Source organism: Arvicanthis niloticus, chromosome 28 (genome assembly GCF_011762505.2).
Source record: "Arvicanthis niloticus isolate mArvNil1 chromosome 28, mArvNil1.pat.X, whole genome shotgun sequence".
NCBI classification, from domain to species: Eukaryota; Metazoa; Chordata; class Mammalia; order Rodentia; family Muridae; genus Arvicanthis; species Arvicanthis niloticus.
Genome location: NC_133436.1, coordinates 10,985,811 through 11,010,513, shown reverse-complemented (window position 1 = coordinate 11,010,513; position 24,703 = coordinate 10,985,811). Strand labels below are relative to the sequence as shown.

Here is a 24,703-nt window from a genome sequence, read left to right as displayed (position 1 = left end):
TGATGGACTAATCAGTTCTTTTCACCAAGCTAGCAAATCAGAAACTTGGTTTCAAGATGATAGCATGGTTTTCTAAGGAGATCTTTGTTTTTAAAGGAATTTTTGGTACATACATAGGGATTAAAACTCAATGCGGGAAAGGAAGGTAAAGTTCCTTAGGTCTCCACGCATCAGGATCCATCTGAAACAGGCCTTGTGTCCAGAGGGGATCATTCCCACTATGCTTTGGAGTTATGTTATGCCTTTGAAAGCCTCTTGCCTTAGTGTGGTCAGCCTGCTTTCACAGACTGCTAGAGATGAAGAATATGCCGTGAATCTGAGGGGCAAAGATTGAGGGATCTCTAAGACTTAAGGATCTGGGGGGAAGTTGGGCATTCTTTTCGAAAATGCAAATTAATAGTAAAGAGAAAAATGGAATCTTTGGGTTTACACATTTACAGGTGTCTTTGTAGTGTGATCATATGGATGATATGTTCTCAATTTTGGAAAAAGACAGTAGTTAATTAAAACCCCTTCTACCTTGTTCTGTAGTTCACTGATTAATTTTTACACTGGAAATCTGTTTTAAGTGTATCTTGTTTATATGCAAGTGTGTGCAGGTTGTGTGTGAGTGACGATGTGTCTGTAGGTCAGAGGGCGACTTTCGGGGATCTGTTTTGGGGTCAAACTCACGCTGTCAGGCTCACAAGTACTTTTACCTTCTGGGTTTGCCTCACTGAATTCCCCAAATACTTTATGTCCTGATCTCTGTTAATTCATTGTGATGGCAGGGTTTTAGATGAAGATTCATCAATTATCGATAGACTATTGAACAGTGAGCAAAAACTTTAATAATAAAACTGAATATCTAACATACTCAAATATTTTTGAAAGATCAATGATGCATGTTTATATATGCTTGAAAAAATACGTAGCAATTAGGCTGATACTGCTGCTGCTGTCACGTGACACGCTTGTGATACTGCTGCTGCTGCTGTTTGGCATCTCATGTGACACACTTGTGATACTGCTGCTGCTGTCATATGACACGCTTGTGATACTGCTGCTGCTGTTTGGCATCTCATGTGACACACTTGTGATACTGCTGCTGCTGTCACGTGACACGCTTGTGATACTGCTGCTGCTGTTTGGCATCTCATGTGACACACTTGTGATACTGCTGCTGCTGTCATGTGACATGCTTGTGATACTGCTGCTGCTGTTTGGCATCTCATGTGACACACTTGTGATACTGCTGCTGTCATGTGACACGCTTGTGATACTGCTGCTGCTGTTTGGCATCTCATGTGACACACTTGTGATACTGCTGCTGCTGTCATGTGACACACTTGTGATACTGCTGCTGCTGTTTGGCATCTCATGTGACACGCTTGTGATACTGCTACTGCTGTTTGGCATCTCATGTGACACACGTGCCTCTACTTCTGGCCTTGGGACAATGTGACTTCTTTGCTTTTCTTTCATTATCACCCTTTCCCCTCATCCATTTTTAAAATAGCAATGCTTTTTATACTGTCAGAATTTCATGTTGTGACACCCTACTCAGCAGTTATGACAGTAGGTAATGACAGCAACTACCTCCTGAGAATCAATCAGGCAATTAATTTTGTAAATGAAATGCTGATTATACAAAGCTTCATGTGAGAGGCCCAGTGATTAAAATCAATTTAACAAATTGTTTCAGGTGGGGCTTGATTAATAATTTGCCATAAATGCTATGGATGTATGACCAGCATACCTGCCAAGTCTGCAGGTGGCCTTTCGTCTACACCCAGGTAGAGGGCTCAAGTTTCACCAGGTTCCTCGAGCTCTGGTTGGTTGTGAGCCCTTGCCAGCAATGGGATACACACGGGTGCTTTTGTATTGTTACAGTTCATGTGTATTGCTTACAGATGATTGGAGGGCTGGAGAGATGACTCAGCAATGGCTTTTCCAGAGGACCTGGGTTCAGTTCCCAGCACCTATAAGATGGCTCACAGCTAGCTGTGTTTCAGGGGATCTGTTGCTATCTTCTGGTCTCCAAGGGCACCAGGCATGCAAGTGTTTCATAGCCATACATGCAGACATAACACCCATACACATTAAATTTAAAAAGAAAAGAAAAGAAAGAAAGAAAAGAAAAGAAAAGAAAAGAAAAAAGTTGTCCCAGTGGGCCCGAGTTACACAGGTCTTTTCCCCACAGAGGTGTTTCAGACTTCCTGATGGGGATGTGTGTGGTGAATCTTATGAGTGGCAGGTGCTTTATAGGCGGTTTCCATGCTTAATTACAGTAGCAGCAATCAGCAGAGCTGGGAAGTTTTTAAGACTATTGGAAAGAGTGACATTATGGCAGGGAAATAAAACACGCCCGTTTGGAGCATTATAATTTGAATCCAGGAGAAGTCACGCTTGGAATAGGAGACAGCTGGATGCGTTCCTCGCATCCTATACCAAACATTGATTAAGAGCCTGTCATGAGCCAGGCTCTGTATCAGGTCTCACAGTTGTGATTACTTAAAATTGATACCTTTAGCCAGGTTGTAAGGTAGTAGAAGGGGATGACTTGGAGAGAGTACAGGTTAGGATGCCTTGGGATTTCATTTATAAATCAACGACTGAAGCAGGATATTAGTTGTGTCTGAAGTTCTGCGTGTGAGGAGAATTAGGAGGAAGAACAGACACTTCTGCTCTGAAGGAGCTCAGCAGCTGGTGAGAGAGACAGATAAACAGTCGCTTGCAAGAAATACTCATTCCTTGTTAAGTAGAAGAGTTGTGAATGTGGGACCCTGAGAAGGCAGAGGGGTTTTTTTGCAGCAGTCTGTGGTGGGGTTTGGAAGAGTTGCCTTGGTTTGCAGGGTGTTCAGAAGTATGCTGGGCAAAGGCTTTCTAGACTAGGGGTGTTGGGCAAGGCTGCGCAGGCATGCAAGAGTGCTAGGTTAAGACTTGAATGGTGGTAGAGTGTTTCATATTGGGTTGAGTATTGTTTTCAAATTCTTCAAGAGACTCTACTGTTAAGATTCTGGTCAAATGAGGCAGAGAGAAGAAGCACCTTTCATTGTCCATTTTCTTTTTGATGCCACAGCTTCTGGAAGGCCAGGCAGGGCAGAGGGACGCCTGCCATTAGAACAGCAAGGGGCCGTTGCTTCTCTCTAGTCCCCTCATCATGCCTGGGAGGAGTGGGAAGCCGGGGGCAGAGTAAATCCACTGGTGGTGATGGTCCCTTACACTGTTTAGTACCTGTACCTCTGAGCTTTGCCTGTCGCCTTGAGCTGCTGTGCCAGGCTCTCAGACTGATAGATACTATTATCATGTCGAGAACGTGGTATCTGGGCTGTTTACCCTGTTTGTTTTCTCCAAAGCATCCAGCCCTCCCCAGGATAGACTCAGAGGCGAGGCCTAGTGAGGGCCCTTGCTCTTGACTCAGCCCTCAGCTGGCATAGTGGTCTCTGAAGTGCTGATCATCTCTGGGGCAGTCCTAGAACCCTTTTCTTCCTCTGTCTCTACCTACAACTTTGGAATAGTTGGGTTTTGAATGTGCACTGAGTTTTAAAACTCTCATACCATTGCCCCATGGCCAGTGCATTTACCTTTACAACATACATGAAATAAAAATGTAAAGAGAGTAACACCTTAGAAAAGAATGCCAAGCCTGGCATGATGGGGACACTGACCCATCTCTGCAGCTCCACTGTTCTCCCTTTTTAAAATATAAACTTTGAGTTTCTGTTGGTAAAGGTTGACTTTTTTCCCTTGAGCATCCATGTTACAATAGGAGTCAATGTGAGGCCATACTCAGCTATGGCTCTGCTAAAGAATGTACTTAATGGGGCATGTCTCTGAAAGCATTTTACATGTCACGGTGGACAGTGATCTTTGTCCCAAAGCAGGTGTCAGTTGACAATTTTCATTCATTAACATTTTTATACTGCAGCTTTAAAGTTGCTAATTTTAAAAACTAAGAAAGTAGGGCTAGGTGCATAGCTCATTGGAAGAGCGCTTGCCTCCACAAACAAGACGCAGTTAACTTACCCACTTCCAGTTAAATAGCTCCATGGAGCTCTGAGGCAGCCCTGAGACCACAAGGGATCTAGCTCCTGTCCTCTGGTGTGCTGGGTGTGGGTCTCTCCCGCCAAATGACCCTGTCTTTCCAGTGACAGTCTCAGAGGGAGATATTAGTTCCCTTTAAAAAAATGGGGTAATCATGGCTCAGGGCTCTTGAATAACTTATCCCTCATTTTGTAGCTAGCCAGGAGCAGCCAGGAGTGATGGACCCAGGCCTACCTGATGACAAACTCTTCTTGCTCTAGGGATATCAAGTTGGTGATGTGCCTGCAAAGTGGTGGTTGAGAGCCTCCAGCTGAGTGGGGACTCAGAGACTCCTGTCAGGGTTGACTTCTGCATGGTGGTGGAGTAAAGGGTTTGTATTGTATGCCTTATGCATCACTGAACTAATCATATTCAGAGTTATAGGGTTCTCTAACGATGTGGAGACTGAGATCTGACTCCCCCATTAGAAGCCTGCTATGTGCAAACACTTGAAATACATTGTCTTGTGTTCTGTATGAATTTTACACCAAGAATGGAGGTGTTGGGTGTGTGTGTGTGAGAGAATTTACTGCACAGTGTGAGGAGGTCTGATGGCTTCAGCTATGCAGAGGATCTGAGACTTGATACATTCACACACACTCTCCTTTCCTGACCTCACTCTGTGTTTATATGGTAAGCCACCATATTACTGTTTTCTTTAAATAGGAGCCTGCTACTGGCTCTCTGCAGAGACAGTATCTGCAAGGTAGAACAGTAGCTCACGCCTAGGGTTGTAAATGGCAGAGTGAGGTGCTGCTGCTTTAGAAGCTTCACAGGTTTCTGGGGTGTCAGGAACAAGGCTGAGGGAAAATGGAAATAAGTTTCCTTATTACTTTGTTATTCTATTTAGACCCAATTTATCCTTAAATAAATGCTCTCTATGTATGCATATATACATGTAGTTTATTAAGGGTATATACACATATACTTTAATTGTTCACAAGATTACTACATTTGTTAAATTTAAAGTGTGGCTTAGTCAGTAATTTACTCATTGAATTGATTTATAAGCTCCTGAACTTTGGGAGAATCAACTCATACAGTTTTTACCAAGTAATAAAAGTCAGACAAGACCTGGAGAAGCAAAGCTCCTCCTTCCTGAACTTGTGACGTGTCCCCTACACTGACTTGATGTTGGGATTTTTCAACCTCAGCCTCTGTTCTCTTTGGGACAAACCAGGCAGGAGATCAAGTCACATAGGAGTTACAGGGGCTTAGGAGAGTACCCTGAGGGCTCCACATGGTGGAAAGGGGGCAAAAGGAGTCAAGAGTGTATGGGGTGTGTGTCTCTGTAGTCAGAGACAGGTGGAGGGCCCTGTAGAGATCCAGGGGAGTGAGGGCTTGTCTGAAGTGGTGCTCACGTCTTTGCTTCTGGCATTCTCATCAAAATGCCTGCATTGGGGTCGGAGTTCCATCATTAACGTGCCCTGTCACATTGATAAGCCTTTGCTTTCCTGGTCCATACAGTTCATCCCATCAGGCATTGTGCTGCAGGCCGGGCACACAGACAAACCAGAAAAAACTTTGACCCTTGGGCTGCTCTTCCAGAGGTCCTGAGTTCAATTCCCAGCAACCATCTGTGATGGGATCTGAAGAGAGCAACAGTGTACTCACATATATAAAATAAATACATTAATCTTAACAAAAATACCCAAAAAACCACCTTTCACCCTCAATCAGTATACCAGGAAGACAAGGAAATAAGTAAATTATGGACTGACTCTGCCCTCACTTCACCGAGTTCCTAAGAAGAAAAGAGATTTAGGAAGTTCCCCAGCAATGCTGAGAGGGTGTGTGACTGTACTTTTAATGACAGCACCTAAATCAGTGTGACTTACAAGTAACACTGACGGGTTCATCCCCATGTGTCTGGATCTAGGTCCTAGGTCATTTCCTGTATACCCCTGACCTCTGATTCTGTTGAACCCTGGACTATTTTGCATTTGGAAGATGGAGGTGATTGTTAGGTGTGGTGGCCTTGTGCTTGCTTCCAGGAATAGTGAAGGAAGGAGGGATGTGGGCCCAGGTCCAGCTCAGGGGTTCTTGAGTCTTTATGAAATGCTGTGGAGTTCTTCTCCATGCTCTTCCAGACTTTTCTTGAATATTAATGATGTGGCTGGAGACATAATGGCACGTTGATCAAACTGATGGATGGTGTCAGCCAAGAAATGTTAGAGGTCCTTAAGGATCTAAATAAGCATTTCATCAGGTTAGGAACAGCGGCCAGAAATAAATAATTAGAAATAAGCAGAGATACACAGACTTCTGCCACACAGCTCAACTATCCTATATATTTCAGATGTCCAATATGAGATGGGCAAGTGGGTTTGATCACAGATGAGGGTTGGCTGTAGAGAAAGCAGAGACTTAGGCTACATTATTAATATCCAGAGCCCAGGTAGGTTCTGGAAGAGAGCAAACAAGGACTTTCCATGATAACTTTTGTGTCAAGGGGGCAAGAATGGGTATTTCTTACTTCAAGAAGGGCAGTAGCTGTAGCTGTCTCCCAGGATCCACCAGAGGCATGAAGTCAAACTCCTGTGGGTGTAAATGACAAGGAATGTCACCTAGAAAGGAAGAAGCACGTGTTCCTGGTGGTGGACACTGGAAGCAGCCGAGGGGCTCTTATGTAACACCAGTGTGGATCTTTTCACTTCCAAGGCTCTGAGTCTCATTGCTGACTCCTTAACCAGAGTGACTTGTGGTCATGGGAGAATCCGGCATTTGCTATCATTTGACATTGTGTTGGCAAAGCCTTTGAATGAGCTTTCAAATGGGTGGGGTCTATGAACCTCTGAATCTGAGTTAAATTTGGGACCTCAGCACATAATAGATAATTTTTTTATTTACTTTTCAAGTTTTGGGACAAAGTCTTACTGTGTAGCCCTGAATGGTTAGCCTGGAACTTGGTATGTAGCCTAGGTTGGCCTTGAACTCACACAGAAAGAGAGATCTGCCTGCTTCTGCTTCCTAGGTATTTAAAAATGTGTGTGCTACCACCCCCAGCTCAGAAGCTAATTTCCCCAGCATTCCAAGAGTTAAGAATCACAGCTCTCAGTGTCTCATGCTGTTGCTTTTCATTGGTAATTTATGGGATTTATTTTATATATAGGTTATAATAGTCTGTGGACATCAATAATTCTAATAGTAATAGTGGTATTTTGAACTCAGGATAAAACTTAAAATGTAATTGGGAAAAGATGCTGTGTATTTCTATTTTTTATTAAACAAAATAAAATAAAAAACAAAACAAAACAAAATAAAATAAAAAAACAAACAAACAAAACCTCAAAAAACAAAACACAGCAAAACTCCCAGTGTCCTGCTATGTAGCTCAGGCTGATCAGAAACTGGAGATCCCCCTGCCTCAGCCGTCCACGTGTGTGGTGTCCATGTCTAGCTTGTTCTTGTTCAGTGATAACCTGTGTGTGAAAACTTAGACTTCTTTATCTAAACTTATGAATCAAGGCACTTTTATTTCAGATCAAAGTGGCGTAAATAAAATTGCCATACAATTATTTTATTTTAAGAACAAAAAAAGTTCTCTTCTCGTGCTCTTCATCATCAAGTCATTGCACAGTTCCACAAATGCACTAGGAAGTCCAGACTGGAGCCCCAAGGCTGCTGACAGTGGATGTTCTCCAGAGCAGAGAGTGTGGTATGTCGCATCTCCACCACCTTCCTCTCACATTGCTAATGCAGCCTAGTCAGAGCCTGCATCAAGAGTTTGCTGTCTTGGAATAGCCAGCAGCGAGACAGCTTCGGTTTTGTCTAATGTCTGGGAGATCTATTTCACACCTGTATCATTAGCAAACTTTGCAGACATTTTTGTATTGATAGAAGAATGTCTCAGAGGATGTTGATTCTGGATTTTAAGTTCCAGTGGTTTAGGTCCATCTTAAAGGGACAATTTTGTCCCTGTGCAAGTGAAGGCACACAGAGGGGGCAAGGGGCATGGTTTCCAACTTCCTGTCTGAGAATCAGACCTGAACTCATAATGTTCTGCCCCTCGGAGCCTTCCAGTATCATCTGGATGGGAGTCACATTGGCCTTCGGTTCTGTGGTAACTGAGACCCGTGGTACTTTAGTGCTTGACTAGGTGCTCTTATGAAAGGAGGGAATGCGTCTTTGGAGCCCTGCTCTTGTGGGGAAGCCAATGTTAAGGCCTTTAGAATGTTACCAAGGAAGTCACTTATAAGTTACTGCTGACATCACATGTGTCTGCTCTCTTACATGTATGGATTGTCAAGTTGAGTACCAGTGCTGACTTTTTGTTCTGAAATGCTTTCCTTTCTGTGATCAGTTAGAGCTCCTAAGCAAGTTACCAAACGACTACCACGGCTATCCAGATCATCTGTGTATAAGATGAGAAAGAGCCCCAAGCTTGGGCATGGTCAAGGGTGTGCTGGGGAGGTCAGGAAACCACGTTTCACTGTGGCGTGGTAGCAGGGGCTGATGATTGATGTGCAGCAAGGGGCACAGATGTCTGTTGGGGCAAGAGTGAGCCCCAGCCATTCCACTGGCTTCTGCCCTGAGCCAGGGAGAGAGCCCAGTGCTGGACTGCAGGTCTCAGCCTCCCTCACTGCTGCAGAAACTCGGCATTGGAAGCACTGGGCTGACAGAGCTGTAGAGAGGAAATTGCTTTAGGTATGAAGGCTATGCACTGGTCCCAGTGGCCGCCCTTCTTTCACTTGAATGCCCTTCTCACAGTTGAAACCTGGGCTGTAGTTTGTACATACCTTCCCTATATCCCCACACCCCACCTCTTGCTATAGTATGGCTCTGTATAGCTTTTGTGACTGTGGGGTAGGTGGGTTTGGTCTGGTTTTTCTTCAGGTCACAGGGTTTCAGGTGGTGTGTTCTCTCTCTCTCTCTCTGTGTGTGTGTATGTGTTATGCATGGTGTGTGTATGTGCATGTGTGTGTCTTGGAGAGAGAGGAGGAGAAAGGGAAACAAGGAGGGTTATTTGGATACAGAGGGATTTGAAAGTCTTATAATAAAACCCAGTCTGGTCGTGGACTAGTGGCCTTGTGGCCTTCTGAGCATGTGTCTTATGGAATCAAAACTCACGTGTGGCTTTGTGGAATGTGCTCGGAGAGAAAAACACCACCAGAACAAGCCACTCAGTGAGGTGCTTGACGACCTTTGACCTGATGGTGCTTGGTACAGCAGACATTTATGTGAGAAATGAAAATAGTGATATTCTAGAAGTATCCCACCAGAGGACAGATGCAAACAAACAACAGTATTCAAGGCTGCACGTGCACGAGGACTAACGTGGCCTTTATCTTTCCTAGAAAAGTCTTGCTTTGATTGACGTTGTGGTTGCTTTACAGAGCTGGCAGTGAAGGACTGGCGAGAGGCTGGGATACTTCATTACTTGTTTAATGTTCAGATCAGCAAGTGCTCAGAGGGATGAATTTGGATTGTGGATGAGTATCTGGTAATAAGATATAAGGAGAGAAAGGTAGAATTAAATGATATGCCTTACATGAGCAGGCCTGAGCTTTCAGACATGAAGTCTCCCTAGCGATGCGATGCCTTTGAGGTGGAGATAATCTGCATCTCACATTCTTGATTTTTGTGAGTCTCGGGTTAAGCTAACAGTTTTGACTTGAGTGCAAATTAACTGCATTTTAAATTGAACCAAGTTTCTGAGACGGACACCACAAAACAGTTTGGTCCACTGCTGGGCAAGCACTGCACTGCGCTTGCATCCCAATGCAGGGCCAGCGTTCTGCATTCTGCACGTTTCACCAGTTTGAACCTTTCGATTTCATCATAGCAGTTTGGCATTACGTAGAGTGAGGTGAGGGACTCCTCCTGTGGTAACACCGTCTGACTGTGGACACAGCTGCTGCAGAGCCCTGCTGATGGGCTTCCGACCTGATTGCCAACATCAGCTTCTCTGTGGGCCACCATTCCTTTGCCTGATTTTGAAATCACCAGCTCAGCTGTCAAAGAAAGTCATGTTTTAATCTTGGAAAGAAAATCTGGAGAAGAACCCTGCTTTCACAAGCGTACATTGTAATGTAAATACTCTGAGGAAATGCTTAGTTCTCCTTGTTGGTGTTGCCACAGACATGTGTCTGTGTCTGTGAGGATGGCCGAGGTTAGGAAGAGCCATGTGCTGATTGAGGAGAACCATATGCTGTTGCTCATCTCCAGTTATTTTAGGTCCAGAGTTCTTGGGAAATGAAAGTAATAGTTTACATCCTCAGTCTGTGAACATGCAGGGATACACCAGTCTCCTCTGTGTTCCACAGTTGGGTGTCTCTGGCTGAGGCCAGGTGTGTTCCTACCCAGAGCTGCTCCTTTCTACTGGCCTGCCACTAAGGCAGTGTCAGCTGCCTGCATCCCTGCATCCTGGCACTGGGATATGATGTCTTTCTCCTCGAAGTCATCGTGGCTGTGCATCCCTGTGCTTCCAGTGCACACCCTTGCTGCTAAGATCATCCCAGGCAGGCACATGGCTGCCATCAGCTCACTAAAATGAACACCAGGTGACCCAGAAGGAGAAATGACCACCTGCAGTCCTGTGCTGGAGGTGGAGGGAGGTGGAAGGAGGAGAAACTGGCAGTCCTCACACCTCCCTCAGCTGCCGCTTGCAGGGCTTACCTCTGCTCCCCGCTCAGCCCCCACAGTTATGCCTCACTGCTGGCAGTGTGACTCTTTTTTGCAGAGCTCAGCAGATACCTGTCTTAGCCAGATGTTGGTCCAGGCTTCCCACCTTCCCATGTGGCCTGCTGGGCTCTGTTGGCTGCTTTGTTGCTCCATGAGGTCTCCTTTTCCATGACAGTATGCTCCCTGGAATTCTGACTGCAGTTTCAGATGCTCTGGTTTCTTTGTGGTTCATGTTTTCCCCTCTGCTGAAATGGTGTTGCTCTCTCATCCTTTCACCCATCATACTCTCTGTTCCTCCTTCCCCTCCCCCCTCGCCTTTCAAGCTATATTCACACTTCCTTACATTCTTGATCCTCTGCCTCAGTCTCCTAGGGGCTGGGATAGCTGCCATGCGCCTTCTACCTGGATAAAGTTACTGGGCTTGACTTGCCAACCCATCCTGTGTTTGTTGAGCATTTACATGGTGCCACTTTGCAAGAGTAACCTTACCTTTCATGTCATGTCACTATTGGTTCCCAGTTTCGCCTCCACTGCATTTTCCTTAACTTGTGTCTTACCACCTGTCATTCGTCACATTGCAGACTCCAAGCCCTTGTGTATGCGCTTGGAGTCCGGCCTTGTGGCCTCTCATCATTGCTGCCCATTCAGGACACTCTGTCTCACCTGCTCAGTGTGGCAGCTGGCCCTGCTTTTAGCCACTTCCCGAGAGAGCAGTCCTGACAGGTGGTTGTGATGACAGCCTTCTATAAGGGCACCCAGGGGTTCATCAGAAGAGGCAGCCTGACATGAGCTGTCAGGCTTGGGCAGGCTCTGGTCTTAGGCTTTTCAGCAAACCCCAGGAACCTCCAGGTCTTTAGGCACACCAGGCAGTTTAGCCTCTGAGGTTGGAGCTCTGTGTCATCCCCCTCTCCCTGAGTCCACATTTCCACTTAGTCTGTACGTCTTCCGAGGGTCTCCACGTACGTACACACTGTACTTTGGGAGCCAGGCACACAGTAGGTCTCCACACTTGCTTTCGGGAGGAAGTGTCTGTGAATGCTGTGGATGTGCTGCCTTTGGTGAGGCGCTTTCCTTCCCAGCTCTGCTACTTCGATGAGCCCAGGCTGTGTAGGCCCTGCTTGAAGTTTTGCCCCTACCCCTGATCTAGCGGTCTCACGGCCTCGGCCCTGAGGCTCAAGGGCTGACTCACCAGACCAAAAATAAAATTCCAAGTCTAGCTTTGAACTGATGTATTTGGTATGATGTTTACTGGCTTGTGACTCATAATCTAGGGCTTATTGCTGTACACTCATTCGTTTTGGAAATTCTTATCTAAAAACATTTTACATTGTCTAATAACATTCTTCTTTGTACTTCAGTGAATATCCAGGGGCACGAGGGCTTCATTAAGACTTGTAGGCTCATGTCTAAAAAGTTGTTTTTAAATGACAAAGTTCTAGGACACTTTGAATCAAAATCATGTTGTTCTCTATTTTTTTTTAGGATTTAAGATACTTAGGGTATAAAATTTTTCCTCATAGTGTTTATTCCAGATCTTCTTAATTTTAAAATCCTATCTGAAAGTTAGTTTTAAGCATATGTCCTTTTCCTTTAATGTTCTGGGTTTTAAATTTTTGGAATTAGGTCTTTAATCTCAAAATTTAGATAGATGTGTTACATGCATGTAGTAAAACACAAAGGTTGCACTTGTGGTAAGTATAGCTAATAAACTCGCTTCCTCGTTTGTTTCTTCACAGGGCAGTCCAATGGACCCAATGGTGATGAAGAGACCTCAGTTGTATGGGATGGGTACTCACCCCCATTCCCAGCCGCAGCAGAGCAGCCCATACCCAGGAGGCTCCTATGGTCCCCCAGGAGCACAGCGGTATCCCCTTGGCATGCAGAGTCGGGCTCCAGGGGCCCTGGGAGGCTTGCAGTACCCACAGCAGCAGGTCAGTGTTGGCTTTTCTCTCTGCCTTCCAGTGCTTTGTTGACAGCTTTGGGTTTTCCCGCTCTTGATTTCTACTTATTTTTGGCAGTAAGAGAATTTGGGAGTGTTTCTGTGATATCCCCCCTTTTTTATTACATATGGAAAATTGAGCTTGCAATAAAATAGACCATTTCCCTCCCCTCTCCTCCCCTCCCCTCCCCTCCCCTCCCCTCCCTCCCTCCCTCCCTCCCTCCCTCCCTCCCATCCTCCCTCCCTCCCTTCCTTCCTAAATGGAAATTGTACTAGCAACAAAGTAGACAAAAAGCTCCTGCTTGGGAGAAGGCAGTGTTGCTCCTCCCAGGGACCTTGGCTTTCATTTCTGAGGGTAGGCCCCTCAGGCGCTGACCCGTGAGAAGACTTCTTAAGGTGAATTTTCCAGTCATTCAAAGTTTTGTTGTTGTTTGAGTTAATCTAGTTGTGTTAGCCCAGGCTGCCCTCAAACTTAGTCTCTCAGTGTGGGGATTACAGGTGTGTGCCTCCAGTCTGGAGTAGAAGGTTCCCAGGAGTTTACTTTGCATTCATTGTGTGTGGCATGTTCTAGAAAAGGTGTCAGTATTTCATTTGTGAATTTGGTTAGTTGTCTTGGATAAGAGAGGCCTTTACTGGTCTTAAACAGAAGGCCCCATCTCTTTCTCTCCTACAGAATCAACTGGTTTTAACCACACATGACACCTGTTTGCAGAAGCACAGCTCATGGGCTTCCTGGTTCTCAAAGTTTCCTTGTTAGATTGGCCAGAGGAGGCATTGGCCCTGGAAAGGACACAGTTAGATCCAGACTTGTCAAGGTATTTAGTGACTAGGAACACCAGAAAGGCTATTTATACCCTGCCACAGCATACCTGGCATCCCCAAGGAGTGTGAGGCTGGGTAGGGGAAGCATTTTACTGCCTCCAGGCTGGGGTGGTCCTGTAATGCAGGTCCTAAAGCTGTGGCAGTCATTAGCAGCCCATCCTCACAGGAAACTCTTCTCTGGATTTTACAGAAACTCTTCCTTGAGGAAACAAGTCTGACAGATCACTTGTCCTCTTGAAAGTCTGTTTAGTAGTCTGAGCTGTCTGCTGTAGTTGAGTATTGTCTGTCCTTATCTTGCAGTTACAGGGAAGGATGGAATTAGGTCATTAGGTCAGCCCTTCAGCCCTAGCATGGTTCTTCAGACTGCTCTTAGTACATCATTGGCAACCTTCCTCCACAGTGTCAAAAGACAGCTCTGACTGCAGGATCATCCTGCTTCCTGTTACCCCAGGTTACCCCTTCTTCTGCCAGGCTTTACTTTCTTCAGAATTGGAGCAGCTGATTGTGTGTGTGATTATTAATGAGTAAGGAGGCAACAGCTCTTGCTGTTCCCACACCTGGCATCTCTCAGCTGTTTCCCCTACTGGAACCTTGTATTGTTAGAGCCACCTCTCTCTCTGTTGAGAGGAGAAGCCCCAAGCAGCAGGCAGCTGAAGTCCTCTCTGTACTTGTATCCATAAGATGGGGTGAAAAGCTCTGTCTGCTACAGAAGGAAGGAGCCAGAGATGAGAGCAGTGGGCAGGGCACTGTGATTCTTGTGCCCTTGGCTTTCAGCCTGCTTTTCCCATGATTCCTTGATGTGAGGTTGTGAAGTCATTCCTAGTGAAAATAGAGAGTCCTTTCTCTCTCTTCCTTAAGGAAGTTCAGGGCTTGTTAGTTTTAGATTGTGGCCTAGTTTGCCAAACTAGAGTGAGAGCCAAATATAGGAAGTTTGTGAAGAATGGCTAGCAGGGAAATTTCTTTATTTTCCTCCTCAAATGTGTAGGGCAAAAAATAGGTCTGCAGTAAAATATAGTCTTAGTTTTCTTAGCTTCTTGGTTTTATGTAGCCCCATGATCCTTACACACTTATTTGAAAGGACAAGTTGCTGATTACCCATCAAGCATTGCAGCAGATGGCTTCTGGGTGATTTTTAAAAGCAACAATTGTGAGTGTGTATATGTATACATATGCATGTGTCACAGCATGTGTGGATGTCAAAGGACAGCAGTGGGAACTGTTTCTGTCCTTCTGGCATGTGGGTCCCAGGATTGAACTCACTTGTCAGGCTTGTTGGCAAGCCTTCTGGCCCACTGAACCATCTCTTCTGCCCTCAGTGTATTTTAAATTAAGATTTCAGCTCAGGTATTAACTGCTAACTAAAAAGAACTATCCAGTTCAGGTGCATAAATATTTCTGACGATGAAAAGAAAATGGTGAATGTTCTGGCTGTAGAAATCTCAAGTTTTCATGCCAACTTAGTCAGAGTCAGGCTTGTAATCGGCTATTCACCGAAAAGGCTATCACCTTTTCGTTCACTGCAAGATGGCCTTGTCTCATTTTGAAATTTCAAAGACTAAAAATAGTTTGAAATAGATTACTTGTTGAATTACTTGCTGACCTTATAAAGGAGATAAAGCTTCAGGTATTGATGTTTCTCCTCCTCTTCTGGTACTGTGTGTTGAACTCAGAGCCTCGCACATGGTAGCAAGCATCCAACCACTGAGGCACAGCCTCTCCCAGTACACACAGTGTTTAAAACACAGTAACTAGTATAAAGGTTTTGAGAAATAGTTATTAGATCACACATGCACATATATACACATGCACACACACTACACACATGCACATGTGCATAACTTTAGGCAGCATGTACATGTGTACTTACTTGCATGTGCCTGTTTAAGAAAGGTTTTTTAAACTGGCTTTAACCTCACAGTGTAGTCAATAGTAGTCTTGAATGCCTCATCCTCCTGCCTCTACCTTCTAAATGCTGGGATTAAAGGCATGTGTCACCACACTGGGCTTTTGGTCTGTTTTTTCCCCCCTCCAAGTTCTGGAAATGATAAATGTGTATACAACAAGGCACAGACACTATGATTGGCTGTTCAGCTTGTCATCTTCTTCTAGGATTAATGTAATTGGCTGAGCATGGTAGTAGCATAGGTACAGCAACTAATGTTCTTCAGAGAGAAAGTTGGACGGTAATTATGACATAGGGTGTTTATTGAGTGGACATCACCACTTAGGCATCCTTTGCTTTGGATGCCTTCCAGAGCTTCCGGTGTGTGGTTTGTGAACCTCTAATGAGCTGAGTCCAGTTCATTTAGCATTGCTCATATATTTCTGCAGAGGATTAAAATGCAGAAATCCAACTTTGTAAACTGAGTTGCCCACTTACCAGCTGAGTGGTAAGTTGTCTTTGGCTCAGAGGTCACAGTTTGATTCCTGGCTGGCACTCTGCTCCTGTGATAAGAATTTTAAATGAGGCTTCCATTAGAACTATAGTGCTTGACTGGAGCGTCGCACAGTTAGGATCATCACTTATCCTTTGTCTCTCAGTTAGGAGGAACTGGCCACTGACTGTTGGACATTAGTATTAAACCCAATGGTTCTTGTTTTGTGTAGTGGCCGTCTTAGTTTTGAAATGTACCTGTGATTGACTTTTGGAGCATACCGTGGCAGTAGCGTGCTGCTTTAGTCTTTCCTGACTGGAACTAGATTTTTGGTCTTCCCTGGCTTGCTTCTCTCCCACACCATCAGGCAGATACATCCTAAACAGATCAGCTTTGCACAGTCCCCTAAAAACATGTCTATTTGGTTTTTTATTGAGTTGGGGGGGGGGGGGATGAATTTTCTGTGCTTCTATGGAGATGCTTCTATGGAGAATGTTCTGCCTCCAGGCTTTTGGAACAGACCTGGAGGGCTAGCAGAAGCACGCTGGTTGATTTCATTCTGTACAGAGAGAGTCACACACAAGTGCAGCTTTAAGCTCATCACATGTGACTGATATTTTCAGATTTTGGTTTTGGTTTTTAACTTAAAGAAACTAGGGTGTTCTTTGCTGGATCAGCTATGTGGATTAGCAAAGACCCTGTTTCATTTTTTGCAGATTTTATAGTCATAAATGTATATGGGCTGTTGACAGCTCACTCTAAGAGATCTTAATATAAAATAATGGTGATAAAGAATAATGACCATGGAAGCTGAGTTTTATTGGTGTAGGTAGATTTCAGACACCTTCAGAGGCTCCCCTCCCAGATCTGGGATCCATGGGGTTTATGTCTCAGCTGTCTTAACATGCTGCATATTTGGGACCATATATTGCTGCATATATTGGTCATTATACAGCTGGGAAAATGGAAAGAATTAGAAATTTGATTGAATGTTTTTAGTGGTTTTTGTTTTTTTCTTTTGAGACTATGTCTTGCCAGGTGGGCCAGGCTAGCCTGGAACCCAGAGATCATCTCTTCCTGTCTCCCACATGATGTGACTTAAGGCTGCTGCCCAGCACTAGGCATGTGGGTATTTTTATGAGAAGAATTCACTTCTTGAATTTTTACGAAGTATCTGCATTGTGAAGATCTTTACAAGAAAAGCATGGAATAGGATCATTGTTCTGAAAGTGGCCAAATTCAGTAGAAGTTAGTAACTTTTGTTAAGGTGTTTTATCTAAGCATATCAATTTAAATGGAGATTAAACACTGAATTAAAAATGGATTCTTGTGCAGATGACTTAGAATGATGTGGACACTCTCATCTGTGTTTGTTCACCATCCCTCCTTTTTGGCCACATCTCCCTCACTGCATGTTTATTTCAGAGCAGAAGCATTTTCATTGGTACCATCTTTGCAGCCAAAATGCATCTTCAAGTGGACAGTAGATACTTCTAAAAAGGAAACAAACTTTACAATTGTTTGGCAAAAAGAAACCTTTTCTTTGTGGTTATTAGGGCAACTGATCGGTTTCCAGAATCTGTACCTGTGTTGCTATATTTTAGGTATAGTCTAGAAAAAAATTCTTTTGTGTGTACTTAAAAGTCATAATTTAGTGAGTTTGCAGAGCTCTTGTGAAATGCAGGCTTCGTGGAGAGATGACTGGTTCAAACAGCGCTTCTCGATGTGTTCTTGTGAGTCTGAAAAGGCGTGGTCCTGTGGTTTTGGTTGTGTCTATAATGCTCAGCTGGCCTATTTTTGATGGTGGGACTGAGTGAAGGAGAAGACTTGACATGGAACAATGGCAAGGAATCGGTGCCTGGTATGTCTTGCACTTACAATCTTTAGAGGTTTTGGTAGTTTCATATTTGCCTACAAATATCTCCATGTGTCTGTACACATGCTCATGCACTGGCTTATAAAACATTTGTGTGACATTTTCTCATAATGTGTTCTGTATGCTAAACAAATTTTATGTGCATACAGATACATACATGTAATCCCACAACTAGAGGAGAGGAAGGCAAGTGTTTTGCCCATTACAGCTATGAAACATTGTAGGGTTTATTGGCTATGCAGTTTATGGCATTTCATGTGATTGTCCTGTGTGCCCATTGACTGGAACCAAGCAGCTTTGCTTTGCAGCTGAGATGTGGGGACTTTTCTTGCTCATTGGACACTTGGGTAATAATGGCTTCCGTTTTCTCGGTTGCCTTTGTTCATGGAGTGAACACACAGGTATCTAAAGTCTATCAACAAAACTCATTTACAGATCACACATCTGCTTGCATGAGGAGAGATAGCAGATGCCACCAGCACAGATGCCAGAGTGTCCTGTAGATGGAATTTCCTACTAAGGAAATATTTCTGAAGGAATTTGTAGATTGAGTAATTCATATGTACTTAAAATTTAAACTTCTGGAACTCTTGTTTCTTGTGTTGTAGTTAAGTTGAGACACATTTGAATCAGTGTGACGTTGTCACTAACCTTGAATCAGAGCCTACTGTGAATTTGTGAGCTTTAATGAGAGCTGGTAGATGCTCCTCTTTGCCTGGTTTGGAAGCTGCTTGGCACTTGTTCTTCAGATGGCATTTGCAGTGTTGTGGACGTGCTGCAGACGCAGCGCCCCCCTCCTCTCTCTGTTGTGGTTATATCTCCTTCATGTATCTCATTCATGTATGATTTCTGCTGTGGATTTTATATAAGGAGACTCCCAATCAAGATACCTGGCACATTTTCCTATTAGAGTTTTATTTTTTAAATTTTTTCTGAGCAAAGTACAAGCTTTGAAAAATGACTTACTGATTTTTTTGATTTGCATATATTTTATTTTATTTTTTGAGGGGCAGGGACTTCAACCATAAAATTTCTCTTCTATTTCATATCGTGCTTTAGGCTGAAATGGGCAGGTTTAGACTTACTGATTTTTATTTTATATACATATTTCATATACATTAGTGTTTTGCCTGCATGCATGTCTTTGTGAGGGCATCATATCTCCTGCAACAGGAGTTACAGGCAGTTGTGAACTGTCATGTGGGTTCTGGGGATTGAATCTGGGTCCTCTGGAAGAGCATCGGTGCTCTTATCTGTGGAGTCATCTTTTTATCACCTATGTTTTCTTTTCTTTTTTTTTTTTAAAGAATTATTTATTTATTTTATGTATGTGAGTACACTGTCACTGTCTTCAGACACACCAGAGGAGAGCATTGGATCCCATTACAGATGATTGTGAGCCACCATGTGGTTGCTGGGAATTGAACTCGGTGCTCTTAACTCCAGCCCTATAGTTTTATTTACTGTGTATGTAAACATAAGTGATTATTTCAGGTAGCACCAGAATCCCTTTAATATATTTTAATAAATTTCACTTACCTACTGTCACCCAAAAACCCAGTATGACATATTTATGTAAAATTTTTACCCACAGTTGACCTCAGTAAAATCAATCAACCACATTCTTCCATTGTATCTTGAAAACAGAAACAAAAACAAATAAAAATCAAAACCAAAACCTCAGAGGATTAACTGAAAGAGAAAGTAAGTGTGGCATTAGGCTCTCCTGCTTTGCTGAGGTTGGCATCTCTGAAACCAGTTTGGTGCCCTGAGGACTCCAGGGATGCCTGTGTTGGTACCTTATTTATGGCCATAGCAGCCCAGCCCTGTGCTTCTCAGAGCTCCTCCTGTAAAGCTCTTAAATAACTGAATGTGAGAGTTCAAGCACTTCCAGGCTTGTTTGCTAGACTAAGTCAGACAGGCACTCCCCCCAAAGGGCTGAAATTGGCTCAGAATCAATAGCGAGGACAGCATAGTCCTTGCCAATTAATTAACCTGCTTGTGATGATAGACACCTCTAGACCCCACTGTGTTTATGTGTATAATTAAGGGCATTTGGCTACCAGATTTCCTGGTGTGGCTTTTGCCTTTGAAGTACCAGTGAGCTGATGACCTTTGATTGTCTATGAGATTTTAGTGTGCTCATTTCATAGTCTTAAATATCTTTGGGCTGATGGCTTGACAAATTCTGTTGATGTAACCACTATACTCAACAGTATCAAGAATTCTATCTAAAACTAAAGGAGTGGTAGTGGATTGTTGGAATGAATGCAGTCTGATCTTTTTCATTTTTTACTTATGAAGATATTCTTGGGAAACTTGTTTTCTGAGTACCTGTCGTGTGTTAGATGGAAGGGACGCAGAGTGTCTTTCCGATAGTGTGGAAAACCAGCAGGCTAACACACTTTACTTAGAACTGCAAAAGAAGCAAGGAGAGACCCGTGGTTCCTCAGTGACTCAGAAAATAAGCCTATCCTGTGAAACACCAAGGGAGATTGTTTGAATGATGCATAGTTATTCTGAGCTGAAACTGCTGTTCTTCTTTAAACCCCCAAGAGCTCCATGGCGTGATTTTTGTATTTTAAGATGGGTCTTATCTAAAAGTACTTCTTTTTTATAGTCAGTTAAATTTTTAATGGAAGTTTGATTATTTTATGTGTAATAAGTTACAGATATTTGCTCTTACAGTCTCGAAAAATAAATTTAAAAGTTAATTTTGTGGTTGTGAGTAAAATTAAGAAAGTGCTTCTCTCTCTCCCTTTCTCTCTCTCTTCTTCCTTCCTCTCCCTTTCTCTGTCCCTTCCTTTATGTGTATGTATGTAACAGACAGAGAAAGAAAGAGACAGAGATTGATAGATGTCAGGCGGGACTGGAAGAGATAAATCATTGAGGTACCTCCCTATAGTTAGGAGTCTTGTATAATCCAAGCTTTTTTGGGTCTTGAAAGGAACTAACTCTGTGGAGGTATTAGACATTTCTGGAAGTTCTGGAGCTCAGATCTGTATGTGAGAATTGCATATAATATATAACACAGACGTCCTTTACATACTTAAAGTAATTCTGCACCAAATTTGGGTTACTAGATAATTACATATAAGAAAGTGGGAGCTATCTAGCTTCCCAGTTTCTATAGAGAAATGTATAGAAAACAGACTGTATCTCACAGAATTAGGCAAATCCATCTCTCTGTATTGATATTGACTCAGAGAGGGAACATTAATTACTAAACTAATGAGCCAGCCAGCCAACCAACCAACCAACCAACCATCTAACCATCCCTCCATCTCTCTTTACATCCATCCATCCATCCAGCCAGCCATCCATCCATCCAGCCATCCAGCCATCCATCCATCCATCCATCCATCCAGCCAGCCAGCCAGCCAGCCAGCCAGCCAGCCAGCCAGCCAGCCAGCCAGCCAGCCAGCCATCCTTCCTACCAACTGACTATCTAAGCAGTCTGCTAGCCAACCAACCAGTCAATCAGCCAATTAGCCAGTCAACCAGCCAACTAGCCAACCAGTCAGTCAGTCAGCCAACCAACCAACCAACCAACTAGCCATCAGTCAGTGTGCCAGCCCACGGAATCAACTCTTAAGGTTCGTCAAGGGCTATAATCTAGGTCAGCTTTCATAAAATGGCAAACAGTCTGAACAAAGATTAGTAACAGAATGTGCAAATGGTGGAATTAAATTAGAAATCTGTCTTTGGTGAGGTAATTACATCTTGCTTCGTGGTGATAGCATAACTGTCCCCTGGACAGCTGCAATGTCCAGTTCCTAGAAGTCTGGGAGTATATGCTGGGAAGGTGTACTCCTGTCCAGATGTACCTCAGGAAGGACAGACAGGTGTACAGAGAGCAGACCTTTATCCAGTGGCTTTGTGAGGGTTGCTATTCCAGGATTGTGAGTTTCATCGTAGTTGGTTTTAGGAATACCTGGGGAGGAGGGTCAAGAGTAAGCCATTGTTGGCATGTGAACTCTGCACTTATCTAAAAAGGGCAGCTAGGAGAGGCCCTGTCTTCCTCTGGCATTCAGATCTCCTGGTCATTCCGGGTTTGACTCTTTGACTGCAGTAGTCACCTTACACATCTCACATGCCCCTCTGTTCTGGCTTCATGGGGACAAAAGGATTTATTTTCTTATCGTCCTAAGTGTGCTATTTGTCATAGGCCAGGGAGACAGATGGTGGGACTGTCTTCCAAGTAACCGGCCACATTTTGAGTAGTGGGAGAGAAAAGGAAAGAGAAGAATTTCCTTGTAAAAATCTGCTGGGTTGCTGAGGAGAGTTGGCCCTTCACCCTGAGGCTTGCTGACTTCTTCCATATTGCCTTCTTGAGTAACCAAGAGTAGGGACAATAACCCCAGTGACGTCATTGCTCTCAGACTTCATGACATCAGATGCATCATGGCACACTTCGGTAGTTCCAAGGCATAAGGGATGTTCTGCTACCGTGTACCTGCAGATAGAAGAGTAATGAAGCTCAGAGCAAGGGAAGAGGCAGGGCCTTCCTCAGGATTTCACTCTGAGAAAGGCATCACCCACGCTGCTGAAAATCAGCAGGCTGCAACGTGGTTACTTTAGAATCAGAACCTGTAATGAGGGAGACAGAATCAAGACATGGCATGTCTGCTGGCCTCAGGGCAGGTGGTGGGCTGGTTCTGGTTGTGGAGGCAGTTTTCTTGGTTCTGGAGTGTTTAAAATTTTTTTTTTCCTTTCCCAGCTCCCGGAATGATGACTCAAGAGTAATTATTATTACATGCCTACCATAAACTTTGGCTCGTTCTCTGACTAGCTTGTAACTTATTTAACCATTCAAACTGTGCTGTGCTAACCACTTGGTTAGTTCCCTCGTCTCAGTCCTGCCCTCTTCCTTCATGTCTCCCTCAGTGTCTCTGTGAGTCTCCTCCCTTACTGTGTCCTGAGTTTCGCTCCTTGCTGGCTTAGGATGTTTCTCTGCAGCTCTCTTCACGTGGCTCTGTCTCTGTCTCGAGTCTCCCTGAATTCATTTACTTGCTGCTTTACTTTCTTTTCCTCTGTTCATCTCCACATTCTCTCGACTCTCTTTTTTATACTCTCTCTTTCCCAGAATCCTCTCCTTCCTCCCAGTGTCCCACCTCCTATTTCCTGGCTCAGTTCATTGGCCATCGGCTTTGTTATTGACGTGATGCTTATAAGAGATTCTATACTGGAGGCTTTGTAACAACACAGAATGGCTTTTAACAATTCCAAAGTTTCTTTCTTTCAAAGGACTCTATTCCTGTGTGTGCACTTGAGTGTGTGCATAGAGGTCAGAAGAGGAGGGGTGGACACCCTGGAGCTGGAGTCACAGGCCCGGTGACTGGGAGGTGAGCTGCCCACCATGGGTGATGGGAACTGAACTCTGCCATCCTCTGGAGCAGCAGCACTCACTGTTAATAACCAGGCCGTCCATCTCTACCCTGGCAGAAGTTTCTAGTGTGAACCTTTCTCGTTGGTTGTCACCTCCTGTGCTTATCCTACCTCAGTGACAGCCTTGTCCATCGGCTGCCCAGGCACAGAATGGTTATTTCAGCTATTCTGTCTGGTAGATGAGCCCTCACAGGGCACTTCAGTACACTGTCAAAGACATGCATACTTGCAGCATTGCAGGTTCTGCTCGGTGGACTCTGTCTAGCCCACTGACTGCTAAATGTTCCTGGCTCTGGGAGATCATCCCGAGAGTCTCAGGGACGTCTTAGTCCTGATATACAAATATAGCAGCCTCTGGCTTGCTCATTAGTGGAGCATCAGTGTCCTGCATTGAGACTAGACACATTGCTTCCGTACTTTATGGCAGCTCATGTTTCTAGAATTCTCTCTGGTAGCAGGTGTAGCATGTGAGTAGGGGCAGGTGGTTAGAGAACCTGGAAAATGGAGAGTGGCTGAACACTCAAGCCATTTTTGTTTGTTTGTTTGTTTGTTTTTTCAAGACAGGGTTTCTCTGTGTAGCCCTGGCTGTCCTGGAACTCACTATGTAGATGAGGCTGGCCTCGAACTCAGAAATCCGCCTGCCTCTGCCTCCCAAGTGCTGGGATTAAAGGCGTGCGCCACCACCACCCGGCCACAAGCCATCATTTTCATCGTAGCCATTTGCTGTGTGTATTGAGGACTCTTGCATAGTTTAGATGCCATTTCGACAGTGGACACGGTGGCCTGCCGCTGCCAGGGTTGTTGTTCTAGCAGAGCATCCCTTAATGCTGGAGAAGAGTTCTGCATTGGGTGGTAGACCAGGGCGGGGAGATGGGCTCAGCAGTCCACACCCATGTCTGCAGCTTACAGTTTACTGTTCTAGGCAGACATTAATTCACATGCTTTACAGGCCAAGAAGCTCTGTGGCACTTAACTCTCAGGAAGAGTGCCTTGCAGACTAGGAATGGGAACTGTGGCCTTCCATAGTTCCTGCGTGTTTCCTAATGTAGACCTTATGCTTACTTCAGGTGTGTGGCTTAGGCTGCTTCTTCCCTCTCTCCCTCCCTCCCTCCCTCTGTCCCTCCCTCCCTCTCTCCCTGCCTTTCTTCTACCTCACACCCCCACCCCACCACCACCACCATACACACACACATACACAGGGTTTCTCAGTGTAGCCCAGGCTGTACTGGAACTAGCTCTGTAGACCAGGCTGACTGCCTCTGCCTTCAGAATGCTAGGATGAAGACATTAAGTGGCTTTTGTTCCAGTGGATGGCCTTTGAAAGGCTTCCAGGAATTCAGAGGATTAGTCCATTCTTGTCATTGTCCCCTTTATAGCGCCCTCCCGCCCTTATTGTTGTGTTTTCCTTTTAGTGTAAGTAAGCTGAACAATTGTCACTAGGTGTCAGAGTGACAGTCTCTGTGTCAGGTCTCCTGCTAAGTACCTCTACATTGTTCTTCCTTAACCCTTCTGTGTATTGCTTCTCTTTTTTGCATAGTTATGGTAGCTAATAGTTATCAAGTGTGTGATCTATCTGGATCAACACTGGCTTGGGGGTAGTCTATTTAGTCCTCA

At 44.4% G+C, this 24,703-nt stretch overlaps 1 protein-coding gene across 6 annotated transcripts in view; it reads left to right on the top strand.

The window, feature by feature from the left end:
- Positions 1-24,703, top strand: part of Arid1b (AT-rich interaction domain 1B) — a 348,947-nt gene that overhangs the window by 31,444 nt on the left and 292,800 nt on the right. For all 6 annotated transcript variants that reach the window (XM_076926714.1, XM_076926712.1, XM_076926709.1 and 3 more), the window contains exon 2: positions 12,426-12,620. In XM_076926714.1, the coding sequence (XP_076782829.1) occupies positions 12,435-12,620 (186 nt within the window). In that variant the 5' untranslated portion in view covers positions 12,426-12,434. The remainder of the gene's footprint in view (positions 1-12,425; positions 12,621-24,703) is intronic.